We start from the raw sequence: 22,511 nt of genomic DNA, 5'->3' as shown, positions 1-22,511 counted from the left end.
TTTTGTCAAAAATTAAGTTTAAAAAATATGGGAGTTTCTTATGCATGAATAGTATTATAATCCCTTACAAAACTTTTTTCCATATTTTCAGCCCCCAAAATTAGGGGGTTCCTTATACATGTTAAAATACACTATATTTGAGCTTAGTCAATTGTTCTGAGCCCTTCTTTACCTATAAAGGATTTTGTACCCAATGACCAACAATATTAGATTTTTGAAAAAGATATTTCATCTTTTATATATATATATTTATATATTTGCCATGATAGATCGCTGGCCACTACACATTCTTTATTTTCTCTCCTTGTTTCTTTCTGTGGAAGAGCGTAGGCTCGAAACATTAAAGACTTTTTCACTTCCCAAGCGTTAAACTAATACATTTGTTTGTTGTCTACACCACCTATCTTCGTCTTTTGTTTTTTTGTGAATTCTCCCCCTATTTCTATATCTATATATATATCTAGGGAGAGTTTACGAAAAAACAAAAGACGAAGACAGGTGGTATACAAAACAAACAGATGTATTTGTATAACGCTCAGGAATAGAAAAAGTCTTTTATGTTTCGAGCCTACGCTCTTCTACAGAAAGGGACACAGAAAAAACAAGGAGAGAAAAAAAATGTGTGTAGTGGCTAACGATCTATCATGGCGTCTCATATATATATATATTTTAAATGATTGATATGGAAGTCAGAGTGTAACTAGATGCTTTATTTAGCATAACAATCATTTCAGCTTCCTTCTGCACTACTCCCTAGTGGGTTTGAGATGATATAATGACATCAGATGCAATGCACAGTGCAGGGATCCTCATCAAGTGATGTAACATGCTTCAAAAGTTATAAGATTTACATTTCGTTTTCGCTCCAAGTTATATGCTTGTGGTGTGTTGCTAGTAGTTTATACACACATATATATGATCATGAGATCGTGGTTTCAATTCCTAGACCAGGTGGTGCATTGCAATCTCTTTGACACCTGACATGTGGCACATAGTGCATCTGTTCGGACATCGTTGATGGCAGGAGTGTGCTAATGTAAAGCACATGAATTTGATCACTATAAACAAATCTTTTGTGCAGGGTCATTCAGCAAAAAAGCTGAACACTCACACATCATCTTAGACCGGGAGTCCATCATATATAAACACACACACACACACACATATGGGAAGATGGGAGAACATTGGTAAAAAAATTGAACTGACTGTGCTGTTAGATTATTTATGTAGTATACATTAATTTTACTAATTTTTTTGTTTTCTTTTTATTTTTCTAGGTGGGATCAATTTTGTGTGGTGGCCAACTCGAGACACTACCATCAAACTGAGTAAATTTGAACAGTTTATTATGTTCTACAGTATACTCCGAGGCCTCTATACTTTTGGGCTGGTTCTGTTTTTTAGCCAAACTGACTTAACTCAATCACAAATGATGATTCCTTCCATCTTGACGTTTACAATCTTTGTAACTTTTATATTGGTAAATATATATATATATTATTTCCTTTCTGGCTTTTATAATTTTTTTCTTTATATTCCTGTAAAGAATTTATTATATTGTGTTTTATAAAAAAATTTTGAGTGCTAAGAGTTCTTGTTGAGGTAGATTGAGTCCCAGTCCACTGAGTAGATTATTAAATTCAGTACATATACATTGCCAATACTCTTTGTCTCTATATGGCAGTATGGTTAAGAAGCTCACTTTGTGACCATGTTGTTTTGGATTCAATCCCTCAGTGTGGCATCTTGAACAAGTGTCTTTGTGTTTGTCCCCTTCAATACCTGACAACCAATGTTGATTTGTTTGTGTCTTCATAACTTAGCAGTTAGACTAATAGAGCCTGGTAGAATAAGAACCAGGCTATATTAGCTCTATATTTTTATGCCAAGCTGAACTTTGCATTTCATTCCTTGACATAGATAAAATAAGCACCTGCCAAAAGTACAGGGGTCAATATAACTGTCTAAAACCTGTGGAGATGGTTACCTGACAAGGCTGCTAAACCATGTTCTGAAATCAGTGTAAATATAGGAGAAAATGATCTAGGCATAAACACCTTATAGGATTTTATCAATGTACAGACAGTGTAATCAGCTTCATAAAAAACAGCCAATTAAAATTATTAAAAATTCTATACAGTATATGAATGTAACAATGAAAGTGAATAATTAAAGTTTGTGGTTTTGGTATGATTACTTGTCTTTGGATTTCGTTTGCTATTACTTCCACATTATGAAATGAACCATTGCATTTAACATAATGAAATTAACCGTAAAATTCTAATCCTCCATTTGTAAATAGAAGTTAATGCTTCTATAAGGTCAATATCCTTATGTCTTTTCTGCATCTTGGATTATTTTAGAAAGACACTTTTAATTTTCAAAATGTAATTAAATTTTTCTAATTCAAAATAGCATATTTCACAGCATGTTTCAATTTCTCTGACACTTTATAATGTATTTGTTGCAGAGTTTGTCTTTTAAGCCCATGTTAAACAGTATTAAGAGACCTAAATCAGATATCATATCAGTAGAAAAAACTGAAAACCATGTGAGTAGGAAATTTTTTTCTTTTTCATATGTTGAAAGACTCAAAATTTTATTGGCATCCATTCCTAATATTCAGTAGATTTCATGTTCTGCTTCTGATGTACTTGCTTACTGTATATGCATTGTTCATTATCCAGGAACTTTTATTTTTGTAATGTGTATTGAAAAATGTGTGTGTATGTATATTTTTTTGCGTATGTGTGTGTATATATATATATATACATATATGTATATGTGTTTGTGTGTATATATATATATGTGTGTGTATTTATGCGTTAACTTTATATGATAACCAACTATGTTCCATGTACTAGCTGGTTTGAGGTCAGGTACCTAAGCAGTTTTTGGAACTGAAGCTACATCAAAAGAAGATTACAATCACTGTTTTGTGGTTGGTAAGGAGAATCATGTGTTCCTATTTTTTAAATACTGGCAAAACCATTACAGCAGGAAATAGTTACCTAAAAATTGACAGAATGTACCAATAACGGCGACATTTATGTCCAGCATTGTCCAATCAGAAATTACTAATTTCTCTCTGTCAACCCTGAATCACATATCTCACAGTTAACTTAAATTTTTATGACCTGTGCTGCAAAACTCTACCTTAATTGTTTTCCAAGCATCTTGATAAATAACTTAGTGGTTAGGGTGTTAGACACATGATCGTAAGATTTGGTTTCGGTTCCTGGACCAGGTGATGTGTTGTGTCCTTGAGCAAAAAACTTCAGTCCACTCAGCTGGCAAAAATGAATAATCCCACAAAGAACTGGCATCTCATTCAGAAGGGTGTATATGTGCCACAAAAACCGAGAAACCAGCCCTATTGGGAAAGATCTTTATACTTTATATATCTATGATAAATAACTTACTGCAAAATGAAGTCTTCAAATACCTTCAAAGAATTTATCAGTTCTGAGACTCCAGAATTTTTTGCTCCCAAAGTAAATAGATTTGTTTCTTGTTAGCAAAAAATTGTAGAAGCTAATGGTTAGTCTATCAACTACTAAAATTTATTCTGAGCTTGAAATATTTTTCTTTCAAGTTGATGGTTAAAAAAAACAATTATTTAACAGATTATGCAACTAGTTAGTTGAATATGTTGGTAAAGCTTGTTAGTGAATTTGGTTGATGGAAGCTGAAAGAACTTGTGTGTGGGTGTGTTTACTGTTGTGTTCTGTGTAAGTTACCCACCACAAGTAGTGTTGTTGTTGTCACTTCTGTCAACAAATTTGCTGCTCACATCATACTTTCAGTGACTTGTGAAATGACGAAATCCCTTACTTGAAAAACAGGTAAAAGTTAGCAACTTGTGTTCTTATATTATGGACTCTCCCATTGTTAGATGATGTGAGAAGGTTCAGCAATTTCTTGCCAAACAACCAAACATATGATTTGTTTATAGTGATCAAATGTTTGTGTACACATAAGCTCACTTACTCCATCAAATCAACATTACCTGTACAGGTGCAAGAGGTGCCACATGTCAGATGATGAAATGATTGCAGAGCAACATGAAATGAAGTTGAGTTTTACTCAAGAACACAACGAAATGTCCTGTCTGGGAATCAAGCCCACAATCTCGCAATCATGAGTGCAACATCTTAACCACTAAGCCATATGCCTTCTCATATATATGTAATGCATGCTTGCTTCAGCATGATATGATACCCAGTGTCAGGCAACAGAGGCTTACAGCATACAGGAGAATTGGGATTTTGTACAATAAAACATACTGAGGGCTGAGGATTACATTTGTGGCTGCTACAATGCTTCATCTGGATGCATAGCAACTTGCTGGTGGTGTAATAGTCATTAAGTCTATAAAAGCTGGGAGACAGGCCTGGAAAGACTGGAAGAATGTGGCAGCAGAGAAAAATACCAGATAGCTAGAAGAGAAGTTATACTTCAGGTATATACTGGGAAAAAGAGGTTTGCACATATTCTGTGATGTATGGATCAGAAGTGAGAAGTGTTCCCTATAGCTAGACAGTTTACTATTGAGAAGTTTTTAGAGAATAATGACACATTTGCTTTTAAAAACAGTAAAAAAGAAAGAGGCAGGGAAGTGATACTATGAGAAGGTGCTGAAAGTGGAGAGTGTGTGAGAAAGAGTGTCTACACACAAAGATTCAACAGAAGTATAAGCCATGACTGTTGCGTAAGGAAGTGACAAGCACTCAGTGAATAGGACCTGTGTAAGAGGAATATTTGGTACAAAGTGAAGAAGACTGATTTATGATGTTGCATCTCATATGAAGGAACTGGTAAAGGGCCATTATGATAAGTGATACATGATGCTAAGAATTAGACCACTCATTCAAGCATGGTGAAACAGTAAAATTTTGGTAGTGACAGAGGCTGGGACCACCATCATCAGCATCATCTTTTAGCATCTGAGTTTTATGCTGGCATGGGATATGTCATAAATATTTGAATTTAGTTCTCCACCCCCCCCTTTTGGGTGGGGGGGTTTCTAGGTTTTTATTTGCTGCACTTCTTGCCTATTCAGTAGCCTCTTATTCTGTATCATCCCCTCTTCTATTCTTGCATCATGTCATTTCTGTAAGGAAAGAGAACTTTAGATTTATCCATATTCAGTTTCAACTTCTACCATCTTTATCACCTTATTCTTTCTCTCTCTCCCATCATGTACCTGAGTAACAAGGAATTGTTTGTGGTCTATTGGTACCTGTTACACCCCTCTGTTTACTGTATGGCTAGCCATCATTTTACCATTGTCATCTCAACTACTTGCCTCAAGTAAGTAGTTAATGATATGAAGGGCATCCAGCTATGGAATCCATGTCAGGAATCGAGGTATGAGTGAGATATGGTCTCCTGGACTGCCCAGGATGATTTGGCATGATTTCTACAGCTGGATGCCCTTCTTAATGCCAACCATTCCAAGAGTGTAATTGGTGCTTATACATGCCAATGGCATGGATGCCATTTGTGAAACACCAGTATCTGTCACAACTGTGATTTAACTTAGCTTGATGGGTCTGTATCTCAAGCACGACATAATGCCAAAGGTCTTAGTCATTACCTTTATGTGGCCCAATGCTTGAAAGGAACTCAGCTACTTCGCTTCTATGAAGCCCAATGCTCAAAAGCAACTCAGCCACTTTACCTCTGTGAGGCCCAACACTCGATAGGAACTCAGCCACTTTGTCTCCTTGAGGCCCAATGCTTGAAAAGTGCCCTTTACGTGTCACCGACAGGTGCCAGTTACGTAACACCAGCATTGGCCATGACTGCAATCTAACTTGGCTTGATGTGTTTTCTCAAGCACAACATATTGCCAAATGTCTTGGTCACTAGTCATTGTCTCTGTGAGGCTCAAAGTTCAAAGATCATGCTTCACCACTTCGTCCCATGTCTTCCTGGGTCTACTTCTACCACAGGTTCCCTCCACAGTCAGAGATTAGTACTTCTTTACACAGCTATCCTCGTCCATATGCATCATGTGACCATACCAGCACTGTTGTCTCTCTTATGCCAAATCTGATATCTCTTATGCCTAACTTTTCTCTCAAGATGCTTACACTCTGTCAAACATACACACTGACATTGCACATCCAGCAAAGAATACTAGCTTCATTTCTTTCATGTCCTCGCATGCCACAGCCCATGTTACACTGCCATGTAGCATAGCTGTTCGCACACAGGCATCATACAATCTGCCTTTCACTCTGAGAGAGAGACCCTTTGTTGCTAGCAGAGGTAGGAGCTCTCTGAACTTTGCCCAGCCTAATCTTATTCTCACAGCTACACTCTCAGAGCATCAACCCCCACTGCTAAAGCTATGTACTACCTCTAGTTTGCCCCCTTGTCTATTTTCTGCACATTTTCAGCATTTATTATATCTGTGCATCTTCCACATATAAAAGCTAGTTGCCCTGTTAACCTTCCTCTGATATTGCTGCATCTTTTATGTGTCCAAAGCTTACATCGGGTGCATTTTATGGAGTTTCTACCTACGCCTTTTCTACAGATCAAGCAGGGCCATCTACCTGAAGGGATTTGTGATTTGACTGCCTTCCTACTTCCTAAGACTTTGGTTTTTGCTAGGTTAACTCTGACCTTTCAATTCTAGACCTTGCTTTCATATCTGGAACTTCTCTATAAGAGCAAGGTCATCAACATAGAGAAGTTCCCAGGGGCAGCCTGTCTTAAATTCCTCTGTTATTGCTTGAAGGATTATGATGAACAAGGAGGCTGAGTACCAGTCCTTGGAGAACCCCTACTTGTACCCTGAATTCTTTCAGTTTCCATCTACCAAATCCACTCACAAGGCTTTGGTCGGCCTGAGGCTATAGTAGAAGACACTTGCCCAAGGTGCCATACAGTGAGACTGATCCTCGAACCATGTGGTTGGGAAGCAAGCTTCTTACCACAAAGCCCCTTGTGCACCTATACATATAGATAGATAGATAGAGAGATACACACACACACACACACACATACATTATGTATATATACATATTGTTCATATTTTGTTTTTCCCCTTATTTGTTTAATCAGTTGTGGAATTAATTCCATGTTAATGTAAGTGGGCAGCTATAATTATTTTCTATTGTATGTGTATTGTAAAGGTCATGTGCCAGTCAGTATCAGACTATTATTGTTAAGTTGAATGTTCTAGAAAGTTTCAAATATTTCAGCAGAATATTAAGATACAGTCTTGCTAACTAAATGCATTAGTCTGTTGTTTTTACTGCTTTACAAATATTGGATTACTGCAAGTTTTTTAGCTCCAAATTTTGTTTCCTGGTTGAAAATTTTCATGAATCTCAAAGTCATCTGTGTTGCTGAATTTTCTTTTTTTTTTTTTTTTATATATATATATATTCATTTTGGTTGGGTTACTCATCTATCTTACAACAAAGTCTTCAGCTACGAATTTGATCCTGGTTCAGACATTTTTTGAACTTACTTTGTCTTTAATTCTATCTCTGATTTGCTTCTTTTTGTCATGGATTTGATTGACATTAATGATTGCACTAAACTTCTGAGGCAAGCTCTTGTCAATCAAGCTTTTCACTTCAGTGAACTAGTACTCTGTATATAATACATACTAGATGGAAAGTAATGTCTTATCGCCTACTACATCATGTGCACCTGCATGTTACAACCTGCCTAGTCAATAGATATTATATATAGTGTCATACGTAGTAGTAGTTTTTGTTGATGATGATGATGAACAAATGTACTGTTTTAGTGAATTGTCAGTGTAACTTCTTCATTAAATATTAGCAGTGTATTTCTCTTTACATACAAATACCACCCAACACTTGGTTACATACACAGTTCATCTCCCCTACTTGACTATTGATAGTAACATGAGCTAATTTCCTTTACTAATATTCTTTGTCTGCTGCTGCTGCTGCTGATATGGTGACTACCTCTACTTCTACTACAGCTGCTGCTAATATTGTGACTACTACTACTTCTATTGCTGCTGCTAATCTGGTGTCTACTACTACTTCTGCTGCTGATACTACAACTACACTCTTTTCTTTTGTCTTTCCCTTTCTGTCTTCTTTCTTCTGTCTTTTCTCTCCTCATTCACCCTGCTTCCCTCTCTCTCTCTTTCTCTCTCTCTCTCGTTTCCTTTTCTCTTTCCCTTGTCTTCTCTCCTTTTACTTCCCTTTTTCCCTGTTGCTTCATTATTCCTCTTTAGCCAAAATTACTAGACCAAATGATTTGTTTCTCTATGGGTTTGAGTTCAATCTTGACTAGGTTGTCTTGGATCCTCATCTCATTTGAAAGACTCTTAATCTGTACATTGAAAGTCTCTTAATCTGTACATTGACTCTTCAACTACAACTGTGCCATGTACATAATGGAAGAAACATGATGTCTTATAACCTCCAGTATACTGCTGTCAGTTTGGTAAACTGTGTAATCCATTCCCAGAAATTGACCTTGTACTTAAGTCAAAATAAATCATCTTTATTATGTTGTTTGTCAACTCACCAATGATCTGTGGTATGGGACTTTTAGCTGTGATCATCCAGTTTTTATCTCTCAAACACAGTGCATACTGGATGACAATAAGATATGACAAAGGGAAACATGGTCGGTGTCTTTAGCAGATTGCACTACCACAGAGTCTCTTTTGTCGACATGTCATTGTTATTATCAGTTTTAAGTTGATAAATCAGTGCTAGTAGTTAACCCAATTCTTTAAGATATTTATTTAGCCCAGAGTCTTGCTGTTCCTGATAATATGATTTTTTTTAAAAAACTTTTAATCTTCTCTAGGTCACTTCAGTAAATTATATACCTACTAATTTATGAAAATATGTTGAGCCTTGGTGGAATATATCATTACCTTGACTAAAATATATATATACCACAATTATCGGTAAATGCTGTATTAGCCAACTTTTTTTTTTATTCTCAATAAGAATCACTTCACTTATTTTCCTATACATTTAGGAAAGCTATAGATATTACACATTGACACACTCACACACATAAGTATATGAGACATATCTAAGTAAGAAACCATTATTAATGACAAGGTTTGTACAGACTACTGAGTTAGTGACAATATAATGTTTAGTTTTATCATTCTTGCTTCTTTTACGCTAGATTTTACATCACATCACTTCTACTTTAATGGAATAAACAGCAGTAATATAACTTTTCATCTTTTCCTTCAAGAGGTAACTCTGATTAAAGAAGAAAATACTAGTGTAATGAGTTAGTTTGTTTCATCCCTACTTTGTAAGTTCAAATTCTGCTGAATCAACTTCCTTTTGTTTTTTATTCCTATCCTTCCAGGAAGATAAGTTAAATCAACTGCACCAAGTAATTGTCTTTGCTAACATATTAATGTATATTTCACTTTGATGCTCTACTAAGAAACGGATCAAAGTTGTTAAAAATGCTAAGCTTCACAAACCTCGATTTTCTTTTTCCTTCCTAATGACCCCTATGTTAATAACCATAAATAAATTACATCCTAGTGGCTAGCTTTCCTTTCTAGAGCCAGAAATACTTTAACTCTAATCTTCTACAAAGTACAAGACCCACAATGGTGTACTGTTGCCATATCTGGGATGGTGCTACTGCTACAAACATCCTAAACTGCACCCAAAAGTATAGATGCTTTATATAACTAGTTTACCATAACAATTCTTTCATTTCAAATTCCAAAGAGATTAACTTTGATATTCATCCTCCTCTGTGTCAGCAAAATAAATTAGTTGTACTTGTTAAGTTGCTGTGGTCAACTCTATGAGCACACTAGCGTAAGATTCGGGTCTTCTAGAGATGATAAAAAGATTTGTGTAGGATTTGGGTGTTACATAAAAAAAATAATTTGAACATTTCAGCTTGCTACTTGAAGATAGGAAGTAGTAGTACATTGTTGTTGACTCAGTTAAATGTACGGCCATTCACTAAATTCATATGAAATGAGAACATAATGGTATTGATTTGAATGATAGCCTTTTTTTTTTTTACTCTACCCTCAATTCATTCTCTGGTTTCTAAACAACTAATACAGGCTAGTGTGTTGTAATACAGCTTTTCTTTATTTGACTGACACATTGAAATATCGTTATCATTCCTTCTGATCTGATAAAATTATGTTGCATGATAACTGTACCATGTGTATTTGAAGGATTTTTATAGATTTTTTTTTTATAAGGGATATAAACTGGTAAAAAATGGTGTTATGGACTCCTATTTTATTTTGTAACCCTATGTTCTATAATGGTACCTGAGAAGTGTAGTTGTGGTGTATATATTCTGTTTTATATCTTGATGTTTGTGTCTGGTTAGATGGAATGAATGAATGAGTGAGTGAATATCCAACTAAATTTTGATTCTCAAATATTGAGGTATTTGCTTATGTGCTTGTGCACAATTTCACATGCATGCCTATCCAGTTTTTTGCTTATGATTCCATTATTGTTTTTAATTAAATGTTTAGAAATATTAAGTAGAAGGAAATAGTGTCTTGTTTGTATGGTGGTATCTGCTGACATGAAATCATTGTACTAAATAATGAGATGAAATTGCATTGTTAGTCATAAATGTTGGGTTAATAACATCATAGTTATTAAATATCTCTGCTTGAAAACTTGTTAATTAGTTTTGCCATGTTTTCCACATAGTTGATATCAATAAGCATTTTTTCAAATATAAATCTTTGAGAAAATGCCGAGGAATCTTATAAGCCAATTATATCATGTCTAGTAACTAGATCTAAATATTACTTTTCACATGGTTTCATACTCTTGGGATATTTTTTCGTGTTGTCTTCAAGCAGATAACAGAACACAGCATCAGATTCACAGATATCATTCATATCTTTTGTTGAAATTAAACATGTCCATCTCTCTTTGCTCTTCTGCCAACCTCATTCTCTAGCTATCATTAAACCTGATTCTTTATTACTTTGGTAATAGTGTAAATTGATACACTAATTTACACTATTTACACAAATCAACCTTATGATTGCTATTCAAATAATCAAGCAGACTGTATGTAAAGTTTCTCAACCACTTTTGTCCCAAGCTCCACTTCAATTTATCCCACCCACCCCCACAAAAAAGAGAGAAAACGTGCCCCACCATAAATGGACAGATTTTGTATATATAACAAATGCAAATATACCAAAGAAACTTCAGTTAAAACTTTACTGCAAGATTTAATCACTTTTTGCTTATTCATCATTCTGAAGTAACTCATGCCTCACCAAAATATTGTCTCGGTCCACCTTGTGTAATACTGTTCTAGAACATGTAACATCTAAATTTTACATGCTGGAGCATCATTATCATACGTCTGTTTCCCATGCTGGCATGAGCTGGACGGTTTGACTGGGGAGGCAAGCCAGGAGGCTGCACCAGGCTCCAATTTGATCTGGCAGTGTTTCTACAGCTGGATGCCCTTCCTAACACCAACCACTCCAAGAGCATAAGGGTGTTTTTACATGCCAGTAACGTGAGAGCCAGTCGGGCAGCACTGGCATCAGCCATGTTCAGATGGTGTTTTTCACGTACTACCAGCACAGGAGCCAGTCAGGACGGGGTATGGTTGGCATTGTATAAAATTTCTCCTCTTATTGTAAATAATTTGGTGCTACCGTGGAAGAAACTGTACATAGTATTTTTATTTATATTTTTAATTATACTATTTAATTTTTTGTTAATGAATCTCTTATTTACTGCTCATCATACTTGATGAATTAACTGACTTGCAACAAAGAAAAAACTACAAGATTTTCAAAGTGGCATCAATATTATTATTCAATGTTAAGAAGGTGAGCTGGTAGAATCATTAGCATCCCAGATGAAATGCTTAGCAACATTTCATCCATCTTTCCATACTGTGTTCAAAAACCACCAAGGTCGATTTTGTGTTTTATCCTTTTTGGATCAGTAAAATAAGTACTAGTTGAGTGCTGGGGTCATTTTAATTGACTTAGCCCCTCCTGCAAAACTTCTGGCCTTGTATCAAAATTTGAAACTAATATTACTTAGTGGTAAAATGGCAAGCTGGCAGAATTGTTAGCATGCTGGGCAAAATGCTTTGCAACATTTTGTTTGTCTTTATGTTCTGAGTTCAAATTCCACTGTGGTCGACTTTGCCTTTCATCTTTTCAGGGTTGATAAAATAAGTACCAGTTGAATACTGGGGTTAATTTACTTGACTTATTCCTTTACCTAAATTTGCTGGCCTTGTGCCAAAATAAACCAATATTATTAATTAGTGTAAACCAGTGGTTCATAACTTAGGTGTCTCTTGAAGGGAATTGTGAGCTCACAAAGGACACTAAGTGTTTAGAAGGGTTAGGGTTTTTCTCAGAAATATTTAAACTAGGTATGATATGTTCAAAAATGTTTTTGTTGGTATTAGAATCTAAATAAGATACTACGTTATCATTAAACGGAACATGACTGCTAATGTGACAAGGTACTGTATATAACTCTTCACGTTCTTTGGTAATTTCCATAAAAATTTAACATAGGTGGCACTAGTATACTCATATACTATCCTGTGTAGTTTTAGATATTGGCATATATAAAAAGTGCCACACACTGGATGAGAAAGTAGAAGAAAATATGGATAATGACCCTTTGCACAAAATTACCTTCTCCATTTGATTTTACATCTATTTTTGCATGCTAACATGGATTAGATATCATCATCGTTTAACGTCCGCTTTCCATGCTAGCATGGGTTGGACGGTTCAACTGGGGTCTGACAAGCCCAAAGGCTGCACCAGGCCAGTCAGATCTGGCAGTGTTTCTACAGCTGGATGCCCTTCCTAACGCCAACCACTCCGAGAGTGTAGTAGGTGATTTTATGTGCCACCGACACAGATATATTGTTCAGGGATTATTTTACTGCTGGCTGCCCTTCCTGTTGCTAACCCATGCCTGTTTATCAAGTAATAAGATGGCTTATTTCACATGTCCTCAGAGGTGCAAACCAGTCTGTTACCTGTTGACAGCAATATCTCTACATTTAGTTGACTGATTTTTCTAAAAGTTTGAACAAACCTGCCAGTAGGCACCACACACACACATACATCATCATCATCGTTTAACATCCGTTTTCCATGCCAGCATGGGTTTGACGGTTTGACTGGGGTCTGGGAAGCCAGGAGGTTGCACCAGGCTCTAGTCTGATCTGGCAGTGTTTCTACAGCTGGATGCCCTTCCTAACGCCAACCACTCCGTGAGTGTAGTGGGTGCCTTTTACGTGCCACCAGCACAGGGCCCAGAGGAGGCTGGCAAACGGCCACGATCGGTTGGTGCTTTTACGTGTCACTGACACGGATGCCAGTCAGGCGGCGCTGGCATCTGCCATGATCGGTTGGTGCTTTTACGTGTCACTGATACGGACGCCAGTCAGGCGGCGCTGGCATCTACCACGTTCGGATGGTGCTTTTAACGTGTCGTATATACAAGGAGATTCTTTCAGTTTCCATCAACAATATCCACTCAGTTAAAATAATCTGCTGGATTATTTTTTTTTCCTTTCAAAACCTATGGAGATAAGGAGTGGGCACTTGTAAAATGCCATTCAGTACAAAGTATTGCTGAGAGTTGCTGGCATAAAATATTAGTTGTTTCCAAAATATAACAAGTGAGCTGAGTGGCCAATGTCTATTTTGTTTTATTAAATGAATATTCAAAATTATTAAACTGCTCTTTGTTTCTTTTGTTTGCCTTTTAATGATATTTTTTTTATCACTGCCTACAAAAGTTTATATGGTCAGCATCATTTTCCCTAGAGAATTACAAAAATTAATTTGTTTCAGTTAAATACTTAGAAAAATGCAACACGAATATAAAATCTATCTGTTTATACCAAAATAAAAAGTAAAACAATAGAAATGTAGCAAGTCATTGTATAATTTTGTCAGTGGGCATATTTCTGAAAAAAACTACTGATATTTTTTGTTTGTCTTTATGTGTCTGGGGAAAAGCAACTATAATATTTCATGAAAGACACAAAAATTGTCCATGCTCTGTTTGATATATAGATTATGTCTGTGTATGTATGTATCTCTCTCACTCTGTAATCAAATGTTGCTTTATAAATATTATTTCAAGCTTCTATTTTGATAAGCTTAGATACTATGACAGCTAGAATGAGGTAAACAGTAGAAAACATTAAGATTTACTAAAAAATCACTAATTGTTCGTGCTAAAAGAAATAATAGAAGAAAAAAGTGTAATAATATTTCAAAATGCAAATATTTTAATAACTTGCTCTTAGTCAGTTGGTTATGTCTGTGCTATGTATTTCAGCCAAGCTGACTGGGGCTATAATACCTATGAATAATTCTCCTTCTCACATTTACATAGCTAGAGGGGAAGCAGATAAGAAAAAATTTGCCAATGTTCTGCATCATGAGGACCAAAGACTTGAAGTGTTTCATTTTGCAAGACAGTGTGTGGAAGAGGTAAACCCAGGAAGACCTGCGATAAGGTGGTTAAGCATGACCTTTAAACATTGGGCCTCACCAAGGCAATGACAAGTGACCGAGACCTTTGGAGATATGCTGTGCTTGAGAAAATCCAGCAAGCCAAGTGAGACCGTAACCATGGCCTATGCCAGTGCAGAATATCCATCCCATTTAAGAGTACCTTTCAATCATTGGGCAATAAACTGCGCTTGCAAAGACATGTTGAGGCAAGTGATGTCATAATTGTGGCCAATGACAGTACTGCCTAATTGGCACCCGTACTGGTGGCACAGAAAGCACCATTCGAGCATGGTCGATGCCAGTGCCAGCTGACTGGCCCTCGTGCCGGTAGCACATCAAAAGTACCCACTACACTCTCGGAGTGGTTGGCATTAGGGAGAGCATGCAGCTGTAGAAACAAGACAGATTGAAATCTGGTACAGCCTTCTGGCTTGCCAGCCCTCAGTCAAACTGTCCAACCCATGCCAGCATGGAAAGCAGACGATGACGATGATATATATACACACCTTTATTGAAGCTGAAAATCTTGCATCTTTAATAAAAGCATATTTAATTAGGCATGCAGGTGGAAAAATAATAAAAACAAATTAACAATGCAAAGTTCATATTACATTCCTGATACATACATACATGCACACACATACATTGAATTAATTATAAGATTTATCTCAGATTAGTTATCATTATTTTGTAGAAAGAAGAATGTATTAAATTAAGTAAACCAAAACTTGTTGCTGCCATATAACTGGAGTTATAGAATTAATTATGTGCACGGGTTAAAACTGGTAACTGAAACTGAGCTTGAGTTTCTGTTCTGCAGTAGAGTACTGCATAAAGATGGAGTAAATAAAGCTCAGAAATTGACCTAAAAAGCTGCTGGAAAACAAATAACATGTTAGTATAGAGAACACAAAAATCTAGTTGTGATTTTAAATGTGAAAATATTTTTATTGTGAGCAAAAGTGTTTTTGTTACTATGCATGACACAGAAATGATGTTTATATGAGATGTTGTTGGGTATGGTATTAGTCACCATTGAGAGTTTTTTGAAGTTAGTTGGTTACGGTGTGTTACAGCTGCCGCAGTCCATTGCTTTTATATTGTGATACCGCTTTGGTCTGCTGCTGGTTCACTGCTACTGTTTGCTAACTGCTCTCCACTCTGTAATGGCTAAAGATATACTGAATACATAGTGATGCCCTTGGTCAGAGACGGCACCAAAGATGAAATTGCTATTATATCCGGTTCCACAAGAAGTCTCAAATGGTCTGATGACATTGGAAGCATTTTAGTTAATCGCAATCTTGTTCTTTAGTTCCTTTTTTATGTCAGATATAGTGATCCAGGTTCAATTTCTAAGTTTTGAAATTGCCAAATATTGCTGCTACAAACATCTCCATTTAATATAATTCTTATATCACTTTTCCTAATCATTTATTTATTTCCTACTCATATATTTAGATGAATTTTCAAAATAATCAAGTTCTGTATTGTATAATTAGTATAATAGTCACCTGAAATGTGATAGATAGGAGGATCAAATATGAAAAGTTTTTTTGGCAGGCATAGCTATGTTATTAAGAAGTTGGTTTTGCAATCACACAATTCTGGGCAAGTGTCCTCTACTATATCCTTTTGAGTAAAACTGAATAAACAAAAACTAAGCATAAAACTCAGCAGATGGCCCACTCTTATTGATCATTACATTTAATATGTCACCCAGTTTAACAACACCACCTTTCGGACCAGGATTCCTGTCTGAAGATAACTCCTTATGTGTTCCTTTTTTATTGTGGTCGCTCAACCTGCTAGAAGTAGCTCCCTTATCTGCCCCGAATTACACTATATCATCTTTAAAATAAGGACAATGTTATCAGGATACTTTATGTCTGGGGGATAAAAATCGTTAAGTGCTGATATTAACCAAACAACCCACAAATCTTTTCCTCCATTTCTCTCTCTCCCCTCCCTCCCTTCAGTTACAGTGGCTCTTCCTAAAAATAATGGATGCTTGTTTTCTACTTCTAAGTCATTACATAAATCTACTGTTTGAAATGCAATTTATTTCTTTTACATAAAATGTTTTGATAGAAGTTTCACATTCAACTGTTATGGAACTAGAGACAATTACAGATTGAGATTGGTAGGGAAGTTTTATTCCCAGTCTTGCTAATCCTTTTCTAAAGTGAGCATTTTTTTTTTTGCTGTATTTTATTAGCTGATGAAACACATATTTATTGGTATTAAGGCAGCTGTTGAATATTTTGAATACCATGTTCTCAGGGAAGGGTAAGTACAATTTTTTGTTGTTATTGTTTGCCAAAATACCGTCACTAAGCAAGGAGTAATTCTTCTGAGTTTCATCTATTAGCCCTTTAGCATTTAAACAGGCCATATCCAGCCAAAATATTCTACCTTGTTTTATGTTGAAACTGACCAGATCTGGCCTCTTACACCAACTCTTCAATATCATTCTAAAAATTAACAGTTACCTCATCATAATCTCAAAGCTACAAAATTAAGCATGAATAATTCAAAACGGTGTGAATAAATAAGCATTACTTTTGACGGAATAATGTGAATACTAAAGGGTTAATGGATTTCTGTACTGTGTAGTAAATTCTGCTTCTTTTTGACATCTTTCATGAGATAAAATAATAAATTGCATAACTTATATGCCATTCAGGCATCATTGAAGATTTTGTCTTGATTGATGGATTTCAGTTCATTACAGCAATCATCTGTAAAATAACATTTACGTTTTCTAGATTTGCAGATGGGTTGGTGAGAGAACGTTTAGAAAGTTTAAACTGTTCAGATATGTCAGAATATCTGTAGAATCTCCATAGGTTAAAAAAATTATGCAATCTAACTGATGCATTATTTTATCTGCAATGATAGGCCATTCTTAAATGTTAGGTTGGTCATCACCACTATGCTGCAGTAGATCTGCTTGAGGCTATTCAATGACAGATCCACTTTCATCATTATCTCTACCATTACTGTTATCCTTGTCACAATGATGTCAATGTCCTCGTCATTTTATCATCATTATCACCATCATCTCTATCATCTTTGGCAAAGCTTTTTTCTTTTTACAGTTAGATGCCCTTCATGGCACCAACATATGTAACAGAATGAGCCATGTGTATTTTATCATGCTGTCAAATTAAAGAGGTTGTTGACTCCCTACAATGATGCATTAATTTTATTACAGTAGATGAATTACCTTTGTCATTCCTTTATCAGAGATAAAATTAATGATAATAAAAAAAACAAGGAAAACACTTGTGGAATATTTGCTATATTGTGAGCAGAAAATTATCAAACATTGTAAAAAGAAAATCTTAAAACATTTTAAAGCTGATTGAGCTAAAACTGTATTGTAAATTTGAAACCAGAAATTGGTATCATTAACTTGATAAGTGATAGCAGTATGACATGTCAATATTAATTAACACCAGCTACTCCAATAAGAACATGATACTACAGTCCTGACACTCTAACTAGTATTAACTTACAGATATGCTGTTCTAGGCATATTTTGGTCTATAGTTTAAAGTCCATGTGTGGTTGAATGTATAGAAAAATCATCCCTTCTCACCAGTTGTCTGTCTGCCAAATGCAATTAGGGTTAAATGTAAATTAATTTTTTTTCTATTAATTAGATTTCTGTTTCTACCCATAATAGCAATTTTTTAAAAAATATTTTTATAGTAATTTTCCTAGCTTACACATTCATCATATAACTGTTTTTATGATATTTATTACGTGTAAAATAACCTGATTTTTAACTGCTTCATCAGGAACTGCAACCATGTACAAGCTATTTTTTTAATAACTTGACCATAGATCATTAATTACTCAAAATTTAAAGCAGGAAGCTTATGCTTTCAATTGTGTTTGCTATTTTGAGAATGAGCTCCAGAGGTGGTAATTTTGAGACAGCATTTATGTGCAGTAAATGGTCTTTTTTCTCCTCTTCACTTTTAGAAGAGTTTGGAAGTCATTTAAACCAAGCTCAGCTCTCACTTAGCAGATCTGTGATAGAAAAAGCGTTCTAATCATGACCATCCAAGCTTTCATTCTGGCACATTGTGCCTAGGACTTTGTTAAGTAATGTAGCTAAACCAGGTGTAGCAAAAAACACTCAATAAGGAAATGGAGAACAAGTTTGAGTACATGATCATCCAACTACATCAAGATTGACAACTACATCTGCTTAGGTCAATACTTCTCAGCTACAACATCCAACAGAATCACACTGGGGTAGTAGTCTTTTGGTTAATCTAGCTCCTGTTTTAAGTCCAATTTGCAGTGATTTGGTTCCTATTTTACTCTACTGGACCTCCATAACCATTCAATGTTCCTAAAAAACATCCCACTGTATTTTTAGAATCAAATATTATTAGGAATTGTATTAAAAAATTTTAATATTTTGTGTATTGTAGAAGTATAACCAATCTATTGCTGATAAATTTTAACAAGAAAATCTTATATGGACCCTGGTTCAGAACCCCTGGTATGGAGGATCTCTGGTTGGCCCTTGAGTTTAGATGTTGTTGCTAATTATTTCGAGATTTTTTATGCCAGACTTTAGAGAATATTTTGCTGTTGTTTAGAGCAATAACTTTGCTTATATCAGTCTTCCCATGATTACCAACGATTGCTCTATTGATCTGTTATTGAACTAATTAGAGAGGGTACTGTTCTTTCAGATACATTATACATTTACATATTAACATACTTCAGGGTTGATGCTGTGTGGGAGAGTCAAATAAGTTGAGAATATTAGACCATTTACACCATTTATACTAATTAAGAATAATTACTGAATTACTTTTTGTGAAGTTTTGTTGTACTTGTGGAATGGAAGATTTGTCCCACAGAGTGACTGTAGATGTGTCAAGCTTAACCCTTTACCATTTAAACTGGCAAGATCTAGCCTCTCACACCTACCCCACAATGTCATTCTAAAGAAAAATGAAACTCTACTAGATAATGCATGATAAATTCAAAACAACATGAATAATATAAGCATTACATTTGACAGAGTAATAATTCCACTGGTGATGTCTGTTTTCTCATTATTATTAGTAACCTATGGAAAGATTTTAAACCCAGTACTGGAAACTTATATGTGCTAGTGAATTCTCCATTGGTTTTAGTGATAAACCTGCATTTATTTGATTAACTGAATTCCTACTCATGAAATTAATGTATAAACAGCTGAAATATTCCACAGACTTGTACACTCTTTAAGGTAATTTTCAGGCCATATGGTTGTGACAAGAGAGAGAGAGAGAGATAGAATGATAAAGAGTGAGAGAACAATTGACCCCAATTAACCCTGAAGGGATGAAAGGCAAGGTTCACCTCTCACCAGGATTTCAACTCAGAGTACATATGGCTATTAAGAGCTTTGATTTGCAATCATGTGGTTGCTGTGTACCTTGAGCAAATGTGCTACATTAGACAGTTGTAGTTATTGTTTCCTACTAAACCATGTACTGTTTGTATTTCAATAGTTGAATAATGATAATAGTGAGGAAAAGGTATTTGCTAAGACCATATTTATAATAGTATATGTATAAGAATTGAGAATATATCTAGATCTTATAAGGTTCTTTTGTTATTGTAAATATAACTGAATAACATTCATATTGTATAGCAAAACAGAAATTGCTAAATTTAAGAAAAATAAACTGGAACAAGAACTTTAACCTTATTCATCACAATGACTTCAATAGCTTTCTATTCACTGTATTCCAGCAGCATATTGCTTTTGCTTTTAATGAAATATGTACCAGTTAGACAGTGGCGTTGATAAACTACGCAAAAAATCTTGTAGATGGGCCAAAGAAATCATAATATCTAATTGTACACGATGAAGGTGATGACCTTAGAAAAATGTGCCTTTTTCCCTCCTATCTTTATATATGTGTGTTGTGTACTGTTTCAGTTTAGCAGTTGAAGCTCACATGTCCATATTTGTTGGTATAAGCTGTTGCTCTTCTTTCCTTTAAGCTGCTAAATGCTACCTGCAACATGATTGCATGCTTACCCAGATACCTATTTGTAGATGTGTGTGTGTGCGTGTGTGTGTCAAATTTTAGACATTTTTCACAGATCTTCTCAATGAATGTCTGCTTGTTAATTTACATCTTGTGTTTTTTTATATATATATATATATATATATATATATATATATATACACACACACAATATTTTTCACTTTTTGTATCTGTTTCTTTTTGTGTTGATATTTCCTTTCATCCTGGTATTTTAAATCTTGTATTCTCTCTAAATAGAATTGGTGCCAGCAACCATTATCTCATAACTACTATAAACACTTTTATCTTGCTACTCTGACTGTACTCTAGAACTTAAATCTTTTCTTTCATGTTTAACCTTGACACAGTCAGCTTCAACAGCAGCATATCTGCATTTGCTTATTTTACCTACATTTCCCTTGTGACTATTCTACTTTACTTTTCTGAGTATTTAATAGTTTTCTTACCCTCAAGCTATCTTCAGAATCCAGCTATAGAACATTTGAACTCATTATTTTATGCTGCTTTTAATGTTTTGCTGTATTTAGACTTGTAATGTGGCTGATCCTTATTTGTCCTAATTTCATTCATCATCATCATCATTATTATTTAATGCTTACTTTCCCATGATTGCATGGGTTGGGTGGAATTTGTTGAGGCAGATTTCTTATAGCTGGTGCCCATCCTGTCACCAACCTTCACCTGTTACCAAGTTATGTAATACTTCTCCATAACCAGACATGCTTTAACAGAAAATTTGTAATGAAGCGCATGGTGGTAACATTCATTTACAATTGTCGTGTGAAATTAAAGCAAGGAGACAGTAACACACTCACAGAGCCTATTGTACACATACATATCATCATCGTCATATGTCCATTTTCTATGCTGGCATGGGTTGGATGGCTTGACAGGAGCTGGGAAGGCTGGGGCTGCACCAGGTTCCACTGTCTGTTTTGCCATGGTTTCTACTGTTGGATGCAATATCTGTAACTCATCGTCGTGCAAGTAGTGTCCTTCATTTCCAATCTTCTGTATAGACATGTCTGGCCATGGGAAAATATTACCTTGTTTAGAAACAAGTATGGGCATGCAGCTACAGAAAATCTTCCTCAATGAATTCCATCTGACCTTTGCAATAATAGAAAAGTAAATGCAAAAATTCAAAAACTATGATGATGAAGAGGATGATGACATGAATTTGGATGGAATTTACCATTGGTGTACAGTGTGAAAATGGGATTTACTTGTTGACAACTTTTATATCACTTTCATTTGCCCAGGTAGATTGAACATAGCTCTTTGATTATATGAAGGTAGTTTGAAATATATTTAAGGGATATGAATTCTTTGGCATCGATTTCTTGTCTCAGAGTTCAATGAGTGTTCCAGCAGTCTCTGTAACTTAGAAGCATCAAGAAAGATGTTCTGATATCTGCCTTCATCTCTTGCATTAAGGTAATGAAGGTGGCATTGCTTCTCTCATTGCTCATCCTGGAAGAAATAGAAGAAAATTACTCAATGGGCTTTTGTTTCTAAGTTCATTTATAGGGCCTATATCACTAATGCAAACATCCATGTAATCATATGACCACTTCACTCTTGCTCAGAATCAATATATCCTGATATAACTTTGATTGTTGGTGTGTACAAATGTCACTGAAATATCACTAATTATTTACTCCCAATGCAACATTTTTTTCTTTCTAATTACATCATTAATAATGGTAATAAATTAATTATTAATATATAATATTGAACTCTAATCCACTGATTTAGTATTAATCATCATGATATTCAAGAACCAGAATAGAAAAATTCTTAAGAGATTCGCTCAATAAACTGCAAAAGAAGAAATGTATATGGTACAAACAGAACGTCTTTTAATAGGAAGTTCTTTCTAAAATAAGGTTAAACTTTGTTTATCGCACCGAAGTGTGCTT

General features: G+C 35.2%; 1 protein-coding gene across 2 annotated transcripts in view; it reads left to right on the top strand.

The window, feature by feature from the left end:
• The window catches only part of LOC115216422, a 128,237-nt gene that overhangs the window by 46,835 nt on the left and 58,891 nt on the right, over positions 1–22,511 (top strand). For both annotated transcript variants that reach the window (XM_029785758.2, XM_029785748.2), the window contains exons 5-7: positions 1,278–1,480; positions 2,471–2,551; positions 16,734–16,804. In XM_029785758.2, the coding sequence (XP_029641618.1) occupies positions 1,278–1,480; positions 2,471–2,551; positions 16,734–16,804 (355 nt within the window). The remainder of the gene's footprint in view (positions 1–1,277; positions 1,481–2,470; positions 2,552–16,733; positions 16,805–22,511) is intronic.

This window comes from Octopus sinensis, linkage group LG1 (genome assembly GCF_006345805.1).
Source record: "Octopus sinensis linkage group LG1, ASM634580v1, whole genome shotgun sequence".
Lineage (NCBI taxonomy): Eukaryota > Metazoa > Mollusca > Cephalopoda > Octopoda > Octopodidae > Octopus > Octopus sinensis.
This window is presented reverse-complemented; position numbering and strand designations above follow the sequence as displayed.